Below are 21,371 nucleotides of genomic sequence, written 5' to 3'. Positions count from 1 at the left end.
ATGACCTGAGGAGGCCTGAAAAGTAAGTCCACAAATAGGTTCGTCCACAAGAATCGGATTTGGAGTGAAATTCATGGTGAAAATCCACAGGAAGCAACTGATTTGCTGCAAATTTAAAACCTGCGCCCACAGGTCATTTTCTGAGCTGATTTGTTCAGTATCTTGTGTATGAGATTTCTTAAAGGGAGTCTGTCACTCGCAAAATACCAAATAAACTAAATAAACAGTAATTATGGGTACTTTGTAAAAAGAATACCAGCAGTGTTCATTGTAGTGTATTAGTGGCTGAAAAATCGATTTTTAATTGCTATGCAAAAGATGGAGCTTTGTTTCACCCTTGGCGTTACGTCCAATTTTGCCTTTTTAGAACTCGTGACTTACAGTGCTTACCTGCATAGAGCAAGCACCCGCATTGACCCTTTGTGTGTTCTTCTGGGCTCCTGCAGTGTCAGTGCGTATGTGCAGGGACGCAGATTGAATCCAAGCACTGTACCTTCAGAGAGAAGGACAGCGTAGAGAACATCTCTTACATGCGGCTCCTGACGTTATTCCATCAAAACGCAAGGATGCAGACTAAGCTCAGGTGCATTCTCTGGCTAAGCAAATGCTGTCAATCAGGATCATGAGATTATATGGATTAAAAGTCAAATTTTCAGCCATTAATATACTTAAATATATACTGCTGGAATGGTTTTTATAGGGGCTAAGTCCCTGAGGAAGCGTTTGCGAAACGCGCGTTGGAGGGTGAGGTCATGGAATCCTCAGGCCAATATTTATTTATTTATTTGTTCACCATCATGGATTTTATTGTAAACTGTTGAATTAATTTGGTCTCCTATTCAAATTGCACAAATTTTGAATTTTTGCACACCACTATTGGTACTTTATATGTGCATTATATAAATATTACATAAACACTGATTTTACTTTGACATTGTGCTATATTGCAGTTTATTTTTTCCATCATGGTGTTCATTTATGATTCAATCATGCTTTAAAATATTCAGTATCATACTTTCCATGTCCACTATTTATTCATGTATTTTGCATTTTTCATGTTACATGTGCTGTGTCCCTCCACCGCCCATGGTTTTGAATCTTTTTTTGTCATTATATTTTTTTGTTTTATTTCTACCTGTATCCAGCCTTATTTACTAATTAATAAAATATTATACTTTTATATGTGATTTGCCATAGGTGTTTCATAGGTTATAGTACTTTTTCTTGGCAAGCAAATGAATCAGAGGGAGTGAACCCATTGGTGCACCAAAGTCAGCTCATTTGCATATGGATTAAAAAAAATGTATTTGTCAGCCATTAATACACTAAAATGTATACTGCTGGAATGATTTTTATAGGGACCAAGTCCCCTATTATAACTACTTTACTTTGCCTTTTGTTGACAGACTCCCTTTAACATCCCATCCACTACTGTACTACTTTAATACGCCGTCTCCAGCCATAAAATCTGCTGCGTACCCGCCATGCGTGAACTTAGTGTGTCACTCCGTATCTTCAGGATATGGATCCAAGACAAAGATATGACATAATTAGTATAATTTCATAACTAATAAAACCGAAAAATGAAATGTCCCTTGATATTACAATTACAGACAGGCTATAAGTTTGCAAGCATGAGCTGAAGCAATTACTATGGAAAATAAGCCTTCGTCGGATCTTGATGATTATGGAGTTGACCCTACGTATTGCTAAGACCTATGTGTAAAGCATATTCCTTATGTAATTATTTTTTCCAATCAAATTGAATGGCTTTAAAGCAAAGCAAATTAATATCTACCTCTAGTAACCCCATCCTAATAAGAAATATGTCCACCATGACCTGTAGGGCTTTCAAGGAAAATGTCTCATTTCACATAAGCAGATGAGAAATATGTAGATGACCTTTGGAAATAATTGAGGCTTTTCTCATAAGAAACATATCATTGCTCTGATTGACTTCCGTTACATGGTCATGTTTATGCATTAAAGCCAACAATCACTTCCAGACTCGCCAGATGACCAAACCATCAGGTAGACATGTACGAGGCTCAATATTTCCTGCTTACTTTTCACCAGATATATTGGTCAGGAGCAGCTGTTTTAGATCATTTTTACTTTTTTCCATTTGTTATCAAATCGATCTTAGGCACGAAATTCCAAATTCATTATATTTCTAAGAAATGTAGCAGCGCTGAAGATATGAAGCTGTAATTTTACTCTCCTCGGTATTGATTACATCTCACTATATTAAGCTATCAGGAGCTCCCTCATCAGTGTCAATTGGCTTTTTTTCATCAGCTTCCCGTTAGAAATGACTTGTTAGGGATTTCCTTTTTCGCAAAATTGGGCAAAATGCCAAGACAACACACAGGTGAATACCAGAAACCCTGGAAGCTCATCTCTATGCAGAGAGAGCTGGTAGGAGATGTTATCCCTCAATTCCCTGAGTTATTAATGAGCGCAGGGTCCTCTTAGTGCTGGATGCTTTATAAATCAACCTTTGCACAGCCAGGCAGATAATGAAGAAGCAGTTTCTCAGGCATGTTACAAGGGGGCAGGAAACCCTGGGAGGATTTAATGTTGCAATCTCTCCAAGGACATTAGAGAACCAATACCAATCATAGGGGACAGAAGCCATATCACACAGCTATGAGGCTATAAAGTATTGCTGTGTGTAGTTAAACATCACAATGCTTCAACTGCAATGTATGCTGGTCAACGGCACCATGTAATGGTCATCGGCATTGTGTACTGATCAACTGCATCATTTACTGATCAACTGCAGAATGTAGTGGTCAACTACAGAGTGTACTGGTCAAATGCATTGTATACTGGTCAACTGCATAGTGAACCAGTCAACCCTGTGCTATACCAGTCAACTGCGTAATGTACCGGTCAACTGCATAATGTACAGGTCAACTTCGTAATGGTTTGGTCAGCTGTTTGATCTACTGGTCAACGGCATAGTGAGTGTACCAGTCAACTGTTTGGACTACTAGTCAATTGCAAAGTGTACCGGTTACTGTTCAGTCTACTGGTCAAGTGTATCGGTCAATTGTTTGGTCTACTAGTCAACTGCATAGTGTACTGGTCAACTGTTCAGCCAACTGATCAACTGCATAATGGACCAGTCAACTGCCCAGTGTTCCAGTCAACTGCATAGTGTACCAGTCAACTGTTCGGTCTACTGGTCAACTGCATAGTGTACCAGTCAACTGTTTTCTAAACTGGTCAACTGTATAGTATACTGGGTAGCTGCAAAGTGTAGCGGTCAACTGCATAGTGAACTGGTCAGCTGCATAGTTTACTAGTCAACTGCTTAGTGTACTGGTTGTGATGCAGGTCTGAGGTTTTACTCACAAAAGGTACGAATTCTGGTTGTGGAGACTTAGCTAGAAGTACCGTAAGTCAAGGCAATGGTCTCTTTAAAGGGCTGGACAGTGACCTACATGATAGCCACCCATAGGTGGCACAAGAGAGGAGAAAGTGAACTATTTTAATACTCTTGAAGGTATTTTTCTGTTATCTGAATCTTTAGGACAGGCCATCAGTATCAGCTTGGTGGGCATGGGTATCTGTCTCTTTGCAGCCCCACCGATCAGCCATTTGAAGGGGCTGTACAGAAAGTAGAGATTGTGGTTGGGTAAGTATAGAACAAAGCTGCAATACTCAGCACAGTGCTGCTATATGTACAATTTTATCTGGGTGTATGGAGCAGTGTAAACAATGGAGAAGCCGCGGGGCCACATTTCCTTTATCCTGCTCATTAGGAGGTAATTACAGATATAGGAAGAACAAGAAGCAGTCGCTCACCAGTAACAAATCGTCCTCTTGCTCCAGCAGCTGAGAGAGTTCTTGGAGGGTGCATGGATAACCTGATGGATATTCAAGGCACGAGTGGATCCAAGGGGTGTACATTCGGCACTAGGGGTGAGGTTCAAATCCAAGAACTTTATTCAATAAATATTTAAAAATACTGCTGGCAATAGTGACAAGGCCAACGCGTTTTGAGCAATACTGCTCTCAGTTATGACTCATGCTGCTTTTAGTCATGACTCATGATTAGCAGCTGCATTGATCGAATGTGTTGGCCTTGCCACTATTGCCAGAAGTATTTTTAAATACATGTTGCATTAAATTTTGGGATTTTAACCTCACCCCTGGTGCTGGATGCACAACCTTAGGATCAGCTGTTTAGCTTGGGCGTCAAAAGTCGAACCCCCACGGTTTCAATAAGAATAGGTCATCTATATTTGGTTCTGGAAAACTCTTTTCACCCTTTAACAAGCAGAGTGTCCTATCAGTGGACATCACTAAGTTGTCTTCATGGCTAAATTCTTTCCTATGCACATGAGGATGCTGGAAATAATCATTGGGACCAATGGTTCTGGAGTCATCTTTCTCACATTGGTGCACAACATAATCAGTTACTTTTTAGCAACATTTATTTCCTGGACTGGTGGCTATTATGTTACCACCACGCTCCCGAGTCTATAGATCTAAACTATGTGTCAGGGCCCAAATATTCAAACGCTTGTATTTTAACACAAACAAGACAGTCATGTCCGTGCTGAGCCTCAGTCCGACTTCCTTCCTGGGCAAACAAGTATACATGGCGGTCATCCAAGGTGACAAGTAGATGTGTATACTCTGTCTTTGAGTTGGGCTTGTGCCCATATTTCACCAGCTTTACTGGTGCATAGTGAAATATCACACTACAGGACTTCCTATTTAGGGTAATGTGTGTCCAGGATATTCAACAACTTCAGGTGTGAACAGTAACAAACATCATACCACTGAACTGGCATCCCTTCTAATGGCCCCCAACTGTACAAAGGGACTGGAGGCCATGAAAGCCTTGTGATCCTATTTACACAACCTACACATTTCAAATGCAAATTGTCCCTTTGTTTCCTACACCTAGACGTTAACACATTCAAGAAAATAGTAGAAAACAAAGCATAAATGAATGAATTCTACAGTACAGGACTGGTATGCATCCTACAACCTGATTAAAAATGTTGACACCAGCCATAGGGGCTGTTAAACCTTGTAAACATTTTTTTTTAATAAATGCATTTATGTGGGGCTAGCAAAAGATTTCTGGGTTTCATTAAAAATGTTGCACCATTTGCCTTCCATAGCCATATTGATGGCTGCAGAATGAGTTAACTGAAAATTCACCAGTGAGCTCTTACTGGCAAGAAGTTTGTAACTGTCTATGTTTTTTCTGAGCTCTTCTCAGTTGATTTATGACCACAGAATATATCAAAACTGAATGTGCAGGGAAACAATCAACATGGAAAAGATGAACGGTGCAAAACTGAAATGAAAACCAATAGCAAAATTTACAGTTAACATCAAATACCTGCATTTAGGTTTTAAAAAAATATATACTAAGCAAACAGTATTTCATTTAGAAGACTACACTACTGTCTGATGTGATGTGCCTCTTAAGCTATGTTCCCACGATGAGCTTTTAATGAGTTTTTGATGTCGCATGCATAAGAGACAAAAACTGCACCATCAAAAGTGTCAAAATCTCACCAAAGGGTCATCGTGGGAACGTAGTCTTAGCCTATGTGCGCATGTTGAGTTTTTGCAGCGTTTTGTTGCTGCATTTTTTATGCAAATTAAAAGCAGATTTTACAGTACAAGCAAAAGCTACGTATGAGATGTCAGAAATCTCATGCACACATTTGTTTGCTTTTTCCTAACTAGAAATTGGAAAAGTGCAAAGCTTTTGAAATCTGCAGCATGTTAATTCTTTCAGTGTTTTTGCAGCAATTTTCACCCAGAGAAAGCAATGAGAGAGGGAAAAAAAAAAGCGCTTAAAAAATGCAGCAAAAAAATGCTGTTTCTGGCAGCAATTTTTTACTTTCTCATTGCTTTCTATGGGTGAACTCTGCTGCACAAAAGCTGCAAAAACGCTGGTGAATTTTTTTGGGTGAAAAAAACTAACCCCATTAACTATACCGTAGACGAATCACAAAAAAACGCCTCAAATAAGGTGTGAAAAAACTGAAAAAGAGCGTTTTGTAAGCAGCATTTTTCTTGCCAAGAGAGCAGGTCTTGGCAGCAGAAAAAAATAATGCAGCAACAATGCTGCGTGTGAACATAGCCTTATCGAGTACAATAAATTCCTAGAAAGACAGACTGGTAACGGGAAATGTAGGCAGCATAATGTTAATAGTTGAGATAAATAAATAAATATATTTTTATATCCAGTATATAATAATAGAACAATATATATGTATAATAAATAAATCTGTAGACTATTGAAATATACACTGTTTAATATGTAAATGAATTGTGTTTTCTTCTGCTTGTAACAGCAACAATTGTTAAAAGGACGACTACCAGCACACGTTTTACAGTTCCCATGGTCCTCCATAAAGAGCCGGCAGATATTAATGAATTGCTTGGACTCCCTTAGGGAGTTGAAAGGTGAAAATAGCAATGAATTCTTATCAGCAAGTCGCAGTAATAGGAAGAGTCGGACAAATCCAGAGGAAGGAAGTGTTTTTTGTTTTACTACAGCACAAACATGTACTTAGCATGAAGTAGGGGAAGATTATGAGAACATGCAGGTCCTACAAAACATAAAGAGCTCAGGCCAGCGTCAACGGTGGCGCAGCCCCGACCCACCCTTCTCAGAGCGTTACACCCTCCACCCAGGATTCAGGGCTCTGAATCACCGGACACTTTATGTATTGTGTGAGGATCAGCAGAATGACTCCTGACCACAGCCTACATATTACCTATGGGACGAGAAATGCAGGGTTAAATAGTGGTGTGGGGTGGGGGCACGTCCTGGATGTTTTTTACTGCTTCAACTTCTGGAAAAATAAGTCTTCAAGCTGTAGATTTGCTATTAAAGCCGGCATAAAAAAAAAGCACCTTTAAAAGAAGATTAAGGAGGGAGATTGCATCATTTGTGGCTAGACACGACATTTTAACCCTGCCTGAGCCGCAATTTCTAGATAAAATGTAATCCTTGTCTAAAAGGGTTAATAGGGCTTTTTCAGCACCGTCCTCCTGTTATTACGGCAGTCTAGGCTCCTGCTCCATGTAGAGCTATAATAAAATGACATCCTCTTTTTCCAAGCACAGACGGATCATCTGGGCTATTTCTTCCTATAACCAATGCCAGAAATCTGCACCGAGGGTGAAGGTGGCACGGTAGAGGAACGAGAGTGCCAAAAACATAAAGCAGATGGGGGTGATTAAAAAAAAAACTGAGGCACAGGAAAACAGAAAGAGTATTGATTCAAGGAAAGCATTGACATGCTAATTTATTTGCAATGGTCGCACTCTTGTTTTGGTCCACTGCTGGCACACTCCGAAAAGGAGACGGATTTTCAATAGTAGATGAATTCTGCTTTTTTTTTCTTTTTTTACAGGCACAGAGCAAAGCTGAACTGGAAACAAACTATTCAAGGAGGGGCGGATTGGGCTCGGGGGGGCACCTATGGGACATTGGAAAATCCCTCCTAATACAGCCACAAAGCAAAACTGCTGAAAGCTAGTAATATAACTTACCCCAGTTTTTTTTTTCCCCTTACAGGAAAATAAGTTGGAAAATTCATTATGTTCACAGCGCCACCCGTTAATACAATTGCGGAAGATAATTTGTTTTCTTTTGGCACAAGCCTGAATGGTTTCTTTAGGGACTCACAGATGAGGGTCACTGCCGAGGCAAAGTACACTGCTGAAAAATCATGACTCTGACTATGCATACGTCTCTTACAACCTATTAACTTATATTGCTTTTTTTTTGTATACGTGGTGACAATGTTTTCCAGTGATGGTAGGCTACCCTAAGTGTAGACCAAGTCAAGTCAAGGCATTCCCACCATTCATGATATTCTCCATAGTGACGCGTTCTACTAAATGACTTGATGAAATAATTTCACTCCTATGCGTTTAGACGTTCGGGTTCACCGAGCGAGGAGAAGGAACTCTACTCAACAAGGGTTAGCTCTTGTCCTCATCTACGGTTTATAGTTGCTTAGACCTAGATCCAGCTATGGAACAGTTGAAGAAAACCTCTTTCTACCCAATTTTCCACCAGCAAGCCGCTTAGACTTCATGCTGATAGGAATAAAAAACTTAGATCGGCTCAGCGAGCCTGTTTGGTGTCCTAATTACTGTTTATCCTGTGGTTCGCCCCTTATTAAAAAGCAAATAAATGCAAACCCCTACAAACCTCCCTCCTTTCCAACAAAAAAAATCTCCCATACCAACGGCTTGCTGCTCTATAAAGCGAAACACAAAGACACGGGGGAGAGCCCATTGTGAACCCCCCGAAAATTCTGGACAGATTTAAAAAGAGCAGAGACAAACTTCCATACACCACCTCCCCCCCCCCCCCCCGTTCTGAACTTGTGAACGGCATCTATTTGCATTTGCTCACAATCAGGCGGCTCCTCAATAAGTAGGGGGGTTAGGCCTCAATCCTAGAAAAACTATGTTTATCCCCTTTGAGGAATATATACAAAGAATGATATACAATATGTAAATGGAAAACCATTGCCATGCCGTAGAAGAATGGGAGAAGCTCTGTGGACAGCTGACTATCTCCATTCAGTAGGACAGAAGGCGCAAAAGAAAAGAAAGATACACATAGAAATGGTTTCCTAGACAGTATTTGGTATGGGTGATGATACTCATGAATATTCATCATATCACCATGTAGTTCGAAAAATTATTGTTTGCAAAGCTGAATATTATTCACCTGCTGCTCCATTGAAATGAGTAGGCAATGTCCTTACTAGTGATGAGCGAGTACGTTCTGTTAACCCTTTCAGTGAGCATGGTGCTCGCCGAGTATCTTCAGCGTGCTCGGGTGTTATGTTTTAGTAACTCTGTGCGCATGAATTGCGACTATTTGACAGCTTTAATACATGTAAGGAGTGCATAAGAAACTGGCATTCCTCACATGTATTAAAGCTGTCAAACAGTCGCAAATCATGCGCACGCTGTGACTCAAACATAACACCCGAGCACGCTGAAGATACTCGGAAAACACCCGAGCATGCTCGTAAATCTCGAGTAACGAGCATGCTCGCTCATCACTAGTCCTTACTACACATTAAAGACCTTTCACTTGACTTTTTTTTATTTAAAAGGAGCCTCTCCACCAACTGGTGTCGCTAATCTGATTCTGGAACAGTTTTACTCTTTCTTTTGTGCGCATCCATCCAAAGTTATGACCCACGGTAATAATGGCAAAACCAAAGAAAAGACAAAATGAACATATACCCTATAGTAAATAAGTAAATAGTAATAGTACACGTAAACAACATACTGCACACAGTCAACACTATTTTGATCAAAAAAAGCGTAAAAGCCATCCCACCCCAACAAGGTGTACCCAATCGGAACGACCCTAACCGGTCTCTAGTATTAAAGCCTTACCATGTATCAAGCGACCTTAATGTAGATGGGGGCAGAGCAGGACAGGGGCCCGACTGTTCAGCCTCCTGTCCAGATGAAATGCCCAGCTCAGAAAGAAGGCTTTTACACTTTTTGGTTTAATATAGTGTCGACTAGGTGCCCTATGTTGTTTACATGTACTATTACTACTGACTTACTGCAGGGTATATTCTCCTTTTGTTTTGTCTTTGAAATGGCCACAATGTGAACATGCTCTTACACATTGCCAGCTTATGCTCCTGCTCATTTCTTTGGTTTTGCCCCAGTAATAATGGTGTACGTTTTTCTTTCAACCAATTGGGCGTATACCACAGAACTACTCTATTCTGATACCGGCCAATCAAACCACAGCCACACCCAGAAGGGACTTTTGTGGTATACGCCCAGTTGGTTGAAGGGAAAAATTGCATCTGAGGGCATAACTTTGTAACGGAGGGGCACAGAAGAAATAAAAAATCTGTTCCAGAATCAGCACGGATTTGAAAATTAAAAAATCCAGTGAAAAGTCCTGTGTTATAATAAGGAAGCCTTTAGAATGGACTTTGTCTCTTATAGGTAAAAATATGAAAAGGGGCTTATTGTGTATGAGAAGCTACCTATGGCAGAAATGATGCATGTGCAATGAAAACACTGTCCGACGGAAGCCAAGATGCATTCATATGTAAAGCTGGCCATACACATGAGATATTTATCTGCAGACAATTTGCAGATAAGGTTAATTTGGGAGAGTTCTGCTGAGGATCTGGTGTCTGTGGTGGTCACACACATACGTTTACAGCAGACGCAACATAAAAGATGATCTGCAGAAAAATATGAGAGCACACGTATGCAAGGGTGAAATAGACTTCAAGAAGCAAAAACATACAAGGTTACAGGCCAAGTGCTCCCATCGCGTTGCTACTTATCTTTGTGCGTTGTCCTACATGATAGTATCACAACGTGTCATTGCTTTCACTCAACATCACAGATAAGATCAGATATCTCCAGATATGAGGACGGATTTTACAAGGACGGTAGAAGATCATAAATATATATGAATAGCTCCAGGCCTTCAGCAGCAGAACATTATATCTTATACCTAATCAGGTAATTGTAGACAAGGGAGCGTGTATTTGACTACTTGACCCAGAATCAATGTGTTTCTGATGCCCTTAAACCAATGAAGTGGTTTTCAAAGGCCTTCAGGTCTGAGATTCTCTGCCCCTGACCCCATGTCCACTGAGAGCCAGCAGCCCTTGTCAAACTGAAGATTTCAATCAATCTTTGGCTGTGACTCAGGAATGACAGGAGAAAGATAGATGAGGGATTAAATGACCCCAGGACCTCCTTCTTGTCTTCAGTCTGCTTGTGTCCAACCTCCTATGGACAGTGAAGGAACAACCTGCTAGCAGGGGTCACAACCTCCAGGCTGGTGTATCTTTCTTATCCTCTCACTGGGACAATTAATTTTCTCCATATTTACGCCCATAGCTTTCATCTGTATAAGATCTATGACCAAACTGGACGTTGACGAAGGAAATCCCCGAGAGATGGAATGAATGCAGATAATTTAATAACAGGCACAGTGCCATGACACCATGGAGCGAGTAGGGGCATGATACAAAGCTAGCCAAATGGTGTCCAGCATGCCAGATGCTGCAGCCATCAAACATAATATTACCAACAAAGCTCAGGCCATACACAATGAGATACATATAGTATTACAGAGCATAAAATGTATCTATATCTATCTACTATACACATCTGTGGATAGGTCTACATGCACTTCGACTTTTCTATTTGGCCTGCTAATGATCTTCTCCTAATCAGAGGTTTCCACACAACATCCTCAGACACGGGGTTTCAAGCCTGGATCAATCTAAGACTGGTGCCATAAATGCTTTACAAGAGAACTGAACCCTAAGTAATTTGCTTAAGGACCTGTGCTGGGATTACGGCACTCTGAGCTACAAAAGGGTGGCAAGACTTAAAAGCAGTTCACAGTTCTTTCAATTAAACGGATCACGGGCGACCTGTGGCTACTTAGAAAACCCTATTTCATTAGCAGACCAATGTATTCTTTAGCTGAAAAAAATTATCTTTTGTCAAGTATATGTTTTTTTATATATCGTCAGATAAACTAACACCATACAGTACACATTGGGCAACCCCAACCAATGTGCCACACACAATGGATCCAACAGAAGCGGTAAGATGATCGACTATTCTCTTAGACAACTCAAATGTCAAAAAAGAATCTAGATTTTGATCCCAATTTTTTAAGCCAAGACAAAGATGTACTGAACATAAGACCATGGATTCTTAAGAAGAATCCTGTACACTGGGTTAATATGGGTGGATTCTTCAGAAATTAAGGCCTGAGTACGTCCATTTAATATTTTAATATATCCACTGTGTTGAATTACCCTTAAGACATAATGGTGTATTACAAGGCGGTAATAGTTAGAATTTAACTCATCCAGCCAACTTATATACTTTTTGGATAGGACAATGGTTAATTCATAGTCATATGCACTCAGCCAGTACTTGACTGTATCTCCCTTCCTTCTGCCATGCCATGTGTTCATTCTACCTTCCGTGCCAGCCCTTGCCACCTGGACCTCTTGGCCTTGTGCGTACACCCTTCTGTCAACAGCCCTCCCAGGGGATCTGCTAATTAATGGCTTGTTTCTATTGGTCTTATGTCAGATTCAATTACACCATTTAATACCAGATGGAAACATACAGTTGAGTTTCTTACCTTGACACCCTCCGTTGCGCTCTTCATACCCAGCATTACATAGGCAGTTCCCAATAGGGACCAGCCACTCTCCGTCAGCTCCACAATACATCTTAGGCACTTCTTTCTCTTCCGAGTTATTGACACAGGACCCTCGAACTTCCACCAGTGAAGAGGTGTCAGCCCCTGTGATGGTGTCAGGGAACTGGGCCAAGTTTCGCACAGTCAATGGACATTTCTTGTAGAAAACACGAACAGACACAAGGGCAATGCATGCTCCCACATCCTGGAAAGCCAGGTAGAAGCCCTCCATACTCAGTGGACCAACATCTCTGACCTCCGTGTTGAGTTTCATAATTCTGTCTCCAATGTCCACCTGAGTGAAGCTCTCGTCGGCTGCAATTGTGTCAATTTTCACATACTGCGTTTCGCGGATATAGCGTTCCTTATCATTGTTGGATTCATAATAGTACAAATTGAAGGTCTCTTTGCATGTGCCCATCACTCCGGGCAAGCTATTACAGTCCCTTAAGGTGAACTTAATCTCAACATAGACCCTCTGTGCCCCACTTCTCGGGATCCAGTCAGTCCTTAACCAGTTATTCTGGCTTGGCTCCATTACATTGCAAACTTGATAGGTTCGGATAGGGGTGTTCTTCTCATCCATAATGCTTACCTCTTCCCACTGCAATAAAATGAATCATTAGAAACCCTGTTTTCTATGTTTTATCATTAGCAAAATACCTATTAAGAAACCATGGCCGAATCACAGAAACCTATTCTAGCGCCCCCTGTTGGACACAGAAAATAAAGAGCAAGTCGACTTAAAAAAAAAAAATCTAATACTAATATTTTATAACTGAACCTGTTCGTCACAGATCCCAAGCATAACATTAAAAAATGAACCCAAAAAATCGACGGACTATTCTATTGTCTCAGTCTCCCTTATGGAAAACAGGTGCTGTGAAAAATCACCAAGTTCACCAAAAAAAAAACGAAACTATTATATTTAAGGAAACTTTAACATAATATTGTATTCATTCTGTCACTGGAGAACCTGAGAAAGAACAAACGCTACCTAAAGAGGATTCCTGACTGTCCATGTACTATTAAATTTTTCACTAGCAGTATAAAAATAGCCAGCGTACATATGCGGGGTTTGGAGGAAATTGTCATATCCGCAGGGAGACAGGAGAGTGGCAAGTGAAATCAGCATCACTTAACAATTACAGTAGCCCTGACAGTCTGGATATTACCAATAACGCAAGACATTCATATTATGTCAAGTTATAGGTTACTGTCAAGATTAGACGTCTATTTATAATACAGGGCTGGAATATCCGGCAAAAAGACTAAATAAAATCCCTAACTTGTGTGCCGAGATATAAAATGGACATAAAAGAGAGGCAAAAATATGCAGGTTTAGGCTCTGTTCACACGTTCTGTTTTTTGCTGCGTTTTTTTTTTTCTGCAGCCATAACCTGCTCTTTTGGCAGTAAAGAAGCTGCTTACAAAAAGCAGGTTTTACTGTATTTTTTGCACTTACCCATTGATTTCTAAGGGTAAAAAAAAGCAAAAGTGCTGAAAAAACGCTGAAAAAAGTGAAATGCTGCAGTTTGCAAAAACAAGGAAAAAAAACAATGTGTGTGCATGAGATTTCTGAAATCTCATAGACTTTGCTATTACTGTAAAATTGACATAAAAAAAGCATAAAAACACATGCAACAAAAACGCAAGGTGTGAACATGGCCTAAGTGTATTCTAGGCACCGAACAATCCTGAAGAGCGGTCTTCTATCAATGATGTGGAGGCAAAGGACTAATACTGGATAGTCTACCGATATGGTGCCGGAACCAACCCTTGAAGGGATTTGCATTAGGCCGTAGAATAATATTAGGGTTTATTGCATGTTATAAGATTCAAGAGATAAATGATAATGTTCCACAAGGTCATAAGGAACAACCCATCAGATGGAGAAACGTGAAATGTATGTGATTCAGTCTCCCTGATCTCCTACATGGCTTATGTGGGAAAAGGATAGGCTGCTCCTGAACAAAAGCCCCATGGGCTACGGAAATGTAAGGCACACTGTCGACTGCAACAATCGGGAAGCAAATATAAGCTGGACCCGATGCCAGCTGCCCGTCAGTCATCCTGGATCCCGTGTCATTACATCAACCGGGGATGTGAGGCAGTAGATCCCCTACAGGGACTCATTGGGCCCATCTTCCCTATGGACGACTCATGGAAATACATCTATTTCACATTCTCTTCTCGTATACGTCATTTATGCACCAGAGCAGTAACAAATCAAGCTCAGGATCCAAGGAGGGATTGTTGGGGCTAATATTATACAAAATGCAATACTTATAATATTGACCAATCTGGAACAGTAACCTCTTTCCCCATCTATTGTTAGTACATAGATAACATAAAAAACATTCCTAGCATGGATAACTAAATGCTGTTTCCGATTTTGGCAAGTGATCCAATGCCATCTTAGTATTCACAAATTAAGAAAAAAAAAGGTTTCATTTGTCGGCGATAGTTATCCCACTAAAATATAGAGTTTCAGGCCCAGAAAAGGTAACTGATATGGAGAACTGCAGAGGTAATAGGCCACTCCGTATAATCAGCCCGAAATGAGCCCGTGCGAATCACATAAAGGGTCAATCATCCCATTACCTGTACAAAATCAAGAACTTACCCCTCCTTCTAAAGGACTAGCTATCCAGCCAAGTTCTCCCTGTACAGACCTGGAGTCCAAGAGGGTCACTGCAAAGAGAAGAGCGGGGATACCTGTGAGACATGTACAATAAGGAGGCATTCACAACAGCCTAGGAACTCCATGTTGGGATATTGCATAGAAATAGTTAAGTCTCGGAGCTCCATCTTGGAATATTATGACTAACAATAGTCTACGTGCTCCATCTTGGAATATGATATGGTACTGCATCTGGTAGTGCTGCAATAATGCTTATTTCTAGATCAATATCTAATATGTTTTTCAACTTACAAGTCCAAATACATAAATGTTTCTATCTAAATATATATATATATATATTAGACCTACTAATATAATGTGCTCAAACAGTAAGTTAAACAACTAATTTATATAATAAATATGTTTCTTTGTTAAAAATTACAGAAAAATGAATTTACTACAGGCCATATGGAGAAATGTAAAGAAGATGTATCTGTATACATGAATGAGAATTCTGCATCTCAGCTGTAATACAGTATCACTTCTAACACAATTATTGCAATTAATTACTATTGGAACTATATGGATGGAGATCGATATGGATAGATAGATGATATATAGATAGATATATGGATAGATAGAGATATATGGATAGATAGATAGATAGATATGGGATAGATAGATAGATATGGGATAGATAGATAGATAGATAGATAGATAGATAGATAGATAGATAGATAGATAGACAGATAAGCAAAGTCCTCGTACGGCAGCAATGTGACCCATGGATATTCATTGTCTATTATTCTTCAAAATGACAGTTCTCTATTTTCAGGAACCTATCCTCAGATCCCGCACTCGCTCAGCAACCCTGAAACCCCCATCCATCTAGATTCTTATAAGGTAAATGGGACATACAAAGAGAACAATGAGCCCCATTTTCTACAAAAAGAGGAAATAAGGGGAAAGAGAAAGGCAGACGTGACCAGCATTCACACCGCCTCTAGTGCAACTTTATGGCTGCCAAGTTCACCCTGGGCATAAAGCTCCACATCTCACAAAAAGCCGACACCACATAATACCTGTACTATGTGGAGACACAAATCCTTTAATAAATCCCAAACATTGCAGAATATATTCAAGGATGGATGAAGATAGATAACTATACACAGATATCCGCAGATACATTTTGTTGAGTCTCTATATAAATGATATATAAGGTCATTTACACCCCTACAAAGCCCTAAGCATTCTTAGACCATGTACAGTCATTGCAGTAGGCTCCTACATACATGATAGCACCATAGACACAGCTGTATGTGTAATGGTATTTGTGCAAAGGTGCAATTCACTACTATACGAGCTTATACTCCAATTCTAAGTGATATGCCTTATATACAATCCATCCCATAAACCCTGAGACGCACAATGCAATAATGCAATATAAAGCTATATGCCCCAGATACACCCCAGTAGAAAACTATATACCCCAGATACACCCCAGTATAATGCTATATGCCCCAAATATACCCCAATATAAAGCTATATGCCCCAGATACACCCCAGTACAAAGCAATATGCCCCAGATACACCCAAATATAAAGCTATATCCCCAGACACACCCCAATATAAAGCTATATCCCCCCGATTCACCCCAATATAAAGCTATACACCGCCAGATACACCCCAGTACAAAGCTATATGCCCCAGATACACCCCAGTACAAAGCTATATACCCCCAGATACACCCCAATACAAAGCTATATGCCCCAGATATACCCTAATATAAAGCTATATCCCCCAGATACACCCCAATATAAAGCTATATATCACCAGATACACCCCAGTACAAAGCTGTATGCCCCAGATATACCCTAATATAAAGCTGTATGCCCCAGATATACCCTAATATAAAGCTATATGCCCCAGATACACTCCAATATAAAGCTATATATTCCCAGATACACTCTAGTACAAAGCTATATGCCCCAGATACACCCCAATATAAAGCTATATACCCCCAGATATACCCTAATATAAAGCTATATGCCCCAGATACACCCCAATATAAAGCTATATTGCCCAGATACAACCAAATATAAAGCTATATACCCCCAGATATACCCCAATATAAAACTATATACCACCAGATATACACCAATATAAAGCGATATAACCCCAGATACACCCCAATATAAAGCTATATCCCCCAGATATAACCCAGATAGACCCCAATATATAGCTATTTTACCCCAGATACACCCCAGTACAAAGCTATATGCCCCAGATACACCCTAATATAAAGTTAATGCTCCCATATACAGTCCAATATAAAGCTAAATACCCCAGATACTCCCCAGTATAAAGCTATGTGCCCTCAGCCTACTGTACTAACAGAGCTCACTACCAGCATGGTTTCATGAATCCAGATTAACAAACTAATCTGGCTCCGCAGAAGGCGCACTGCCCAGGGAGAACACAGGGAGCTGGCACCCCACTGACTGCACTCACACTAAGCTCCCCTTGGTAATAAGGTGGGCAGTGCCCGGGTATTCCTGCCCTGCACACACATCACTGTGCGGGGTACACAGCCCTGGTCATATACAATTATTTATAACCATATACATCTCATGTGCTACAGACAGACCCCATATTCCACAGACATCGTGTACCACAAGGAGCAGCAAATCCATCCACGGCATACAGTATGCAACCTAGTAATCCAAATAGCCATAAATCATCCTAATAATCCACATACACATCCTTCATCCCAATTAGCTAGTAATCTAGATAAACATAATACATCCTAATAATCTAGTAATCCACATACACATCATTCATCCTAATTATATGTTAATCCAGGGATATATCACAATACACCAATATATATATATATATATATATATATATATATACATACAATATCTATCTATCTATATATATATATATATATATATATATATATATCCCGATGTACAAACATTCCAGTATCATAAATTACCAGTATTCTAGATTTCCTCCGAATAATACACATATGCATCTATTATTCCACCAACTATGTACCGCACATTGTGCACATCTACAGCCTAGACTTCTAGGGTCACATACAGTCATTTGCTGATCCACAAACACTCTATAATCAATAGGAAATAATATAGGACACAGCATAGTAATCTACATATGTATCTAATACCACACACACATGGATATCAGTATCCCACATAGTCGGTGTTGTGGATACACATCATACTCCCTAGTAATCCAGTTTGCCACATTTAGATCTATTCATCCACAAGGACATGTCCAATTCTGAGAGTAGATCCACTAGTAATCTATATAGCCTTTTTTAAAGTGCACATTTAAACTTCCATGTAACTGAACATCCTTGGGATCTAGCAATCCACATACTCAGTACTAATCTACATATACACTGTGCAGCCAAGTAATCTGCATATATACATAGCAATCTACATATATACATGGTGCAGTGTAATAATCTACATATATACATAGCCATACATATATAATCTGTGCAGCCTAGAAATCTGCATATATCCATAACGATCCACATATAATCTGTGCAGTTTATCCCTCTAGTAATTTGCATATGTACAAAGTAATCCACATATAGACACGGTGCAGTGTAGTAATCTGCATATATATACAGCCATCCATATATAATCTGTGCAGTGTAATAATCTGCATAGCCACATATAATCTGTGCAGGCTATCCCTCCAGTAATCCACATCTACACATCTAGTTTGCACTTGCACACGGCGCAGAGCTGTCAGGGCTGCAGCACTGAGCACTCAGGACCCAGGAGTGCGGAGGATGATCCAGATCAGGACGACATCCAACTTCTCTTCCATCCACAGGAGCCATCACGGAGAAACTTTGTCCTTGTGCGGAGCTCCTCGTCCGGGAGAAACTTCTGCGGTAGTAGATCCTGGAGATCTCCATAAATCCACTTTATCAGGGTCCCCTGGATTCCTGACCCAAAAGCTCCGTGCACAGAGGATCCGCGGAGCAGTAGTGATCGGCAGAGATCCCCGGCTTACCTTCACTGGGTGGATAGATCCTAGACCCTGTAACTGCACAAGTTAAGCCAAAGAGCAGAGAAGACAAGATGCAGTGTACAATAATCCCAGCCATGGCGGCTGCTGGAGCTGTGGACGGAGGAGGAGGATGAGGATGATGATGAGGATGATGGGACTGCACACTCTGCGCCCGCTCCGCTTCCCTGCAGTATCCCAGTGGAATAAATGCTTCAAGTTTTAGTGCGGCTGCAAGACATTGCTTGGAGGGCGGGGCATCGGGGCTTTTCCTTCACTCAACCCTGCTCCAGCCAATCACAGAGACAGGGGCGGGGAAAAGGGAAACAGAATTCTAAACTCCGCCCCATTTACCTGGACTGGCCCGTCATTACCAGACGGAGGGAGACAGGGACAGACGAGGAGCTCGGTGCAGAGAGCGCTGTGTAATCCGACTGTTTACATATATATATATAGCACTGTGTGTACAAGTATATATATACAGTACTGTGTGTACATGTATATATATATAGCACTGTGTGTACAAGTATATATATACAGTACTGTGTGTACATGTATATATATAGCACTGTGTGTACAAGTATATATATACAGTACTGTGTGTACATATATATATATATAGCACTGTGTGTACAAGTATATATATACAGTACTGTGTGTACATGTATATATATATAGCACTGTGTGTACAAGTATATATATACAGTACTGTGTGTACATGTATATATATATAGCACTGTGTGTACAAGTATATATATACAGTACTGTGTGTACATATATATATATATATAGCACTGTGTGTACAAGTATATATATACAGTACTGTGTGTACATGTATATATATATAGCACTGTGTGTACAAGTATATATATACAGTACTGTGTGTACATGTATATATATATAGCACTGTGTGTACAAGTATATATATACAGTACTGTGTGTACATGTATATATATATATAGCACTGTGTGTACAAGTATATATATACAGTACTGTGTGTACATGTATATATATATAGCACTGTGTGTACAAGTATATATATACAGTACTGTGTGTACATGCATATATATATAGCACTGTGTGTACAAGTATATATATACAGTACTGTGTGTACATGTATATATATATAGCACTGTGTGTACAAGTATATATATATAGCACTGTGTGTACAAGTATATATATACAGTACTGTGTGTACATGTATATATATATATATATATATAGCACTGTGTGTACAAGTATATATATATAGCACTGTGTGTACAAGTATATATATACAGTACTGTGTGTACATGTATATATATATATAGCACTGTGTGTACAAGTATATATATACAGTACTGTGTGTACATATATATATATATATATATAGCACTGTGTGTACAAGTATATATATACAGTACTGTGTGTACATGTATATATATATAGCACTGTGTGTACAAGTATATATATACAGTACTGTGTGTACATATATATATATATATATAGCACTGTGTGTACAAGTATATATATACAGTACTGTGTGTACATGTATATATATATATAGCACTGTGTGTACAAGTATATATATACAGTACTGTGTGTACATGTATATATATATAGCACTGTGTGTACAAGTATATATATACAGTACTGTGTGTACATATATATATATATAGCACTGTGTGTACAAGTATATATATACAGTACTGTGTGTACATGTATATATATATAGCACTGTGTGTACAAGTATATATATACAGTACTGTATGTACATGTATATATATATAGCACTGTGTGTACAAGTATATATATATAGCACTGTGTGTACATGTATATATATATAGCACTGTGTGTACAAGTATATATATACAGTACTGTGTGTATATATATATATATATATATATATATATATATATATATATATATATATATATATATAGCACTTCAAAGACTCATTGTGGGAACATAACCTTACTCTGTGTGTACACATATATAGTAGTGTGCGTATATATAATAGTACTCTGTGTATACATATGTAGTAGTGTGTATTAGTAGCGTGTGTATATATATTATATAGTAGTGTATGTGTATACTATACATATATATATAGTAGTGTATGTATTATACATATTAATGGGTGTATACATATATTGTAGTGTGTTTATATAACATATAGTACTGTGTGTATATACTACAGATATATATATATAGTAGTTAGTATAGTAACACGTGTGTGAATGTGTGTGTGTGTAAGTGTATATATATATATATATATATACACTGCTCAAAAAATAAAGGGAACACTCAAATAACACATCCTAGATCTGAATGAATGAAATATTCTCATTGAATACTTTGTTCTGTACAAAGTTGAATGTGCTGACAACAAAATCACACAAAAATCATCAATGGAAATCAATCTTATTAACCAATGGAGGCCTGGATTTGGAGTCACCCCCAAAATTAAAGTGGAAA

At 39.3% G+C, this 21,371-nt stretch overlaps 1 protein-coding gene across 4 annotated transcripts in view; it reads right to left on the bottom strand.

Moving 5' to 3' along the window:
* EPHA4 (EPH receptor A4) overlaps positions 1–19,151 on the bottom strand; it is a 72,103-nt gene extending 52,952 nt beyond the window's left edge. For all 4 annotated transcript variants that reach the window (XM_073674619.1, XM_073674620.1, XM_073674621.1 and 1 more), the window contains exons 1-3: positions 18,921–19,151; positions 14,865–14,932; positions 12,179–12,842 (exon numbers count right to left, since the gene is read on the bottom strand). In XM_073674619.1, the coding sequence (XP_073530720.1) occupies positions 12,179–12,842; positions 14,865–14,932; positions 18,921–19,014 (826 nt within the window). In that variant the 5' untranslated portion in view covers positions 19,015–19,151. The remainder of the gene's footprint in view (positions 1–12,178; positions 12,843–14,864; positions 14,933–18,920) is intronic.
* Between the last annotated feature and the right edge of the window lie 2,220 nt (positions 19,152–21,371).

This window comes from Phyllobates terribilis, unplaced genomic scaffold (assembly GCF_046119375.1).
Source record: "Phyllobates terribilis strain yellow unplaced genomic scaffold, ASM4611937v1 Scaffold_3__8_contigs__length_932513732, whole genome shotgun sequence".
NCBI lineage: Eukaryota > Metazoa > Chordata > Amphibia > Anura > Dendrobatidae > Phyllobates > Phyllobates terribilis.
Note: the sequence above shows the minus strand (reverse complement) of the source record. Positions and strands in the feature narration are given on the sequence as shown.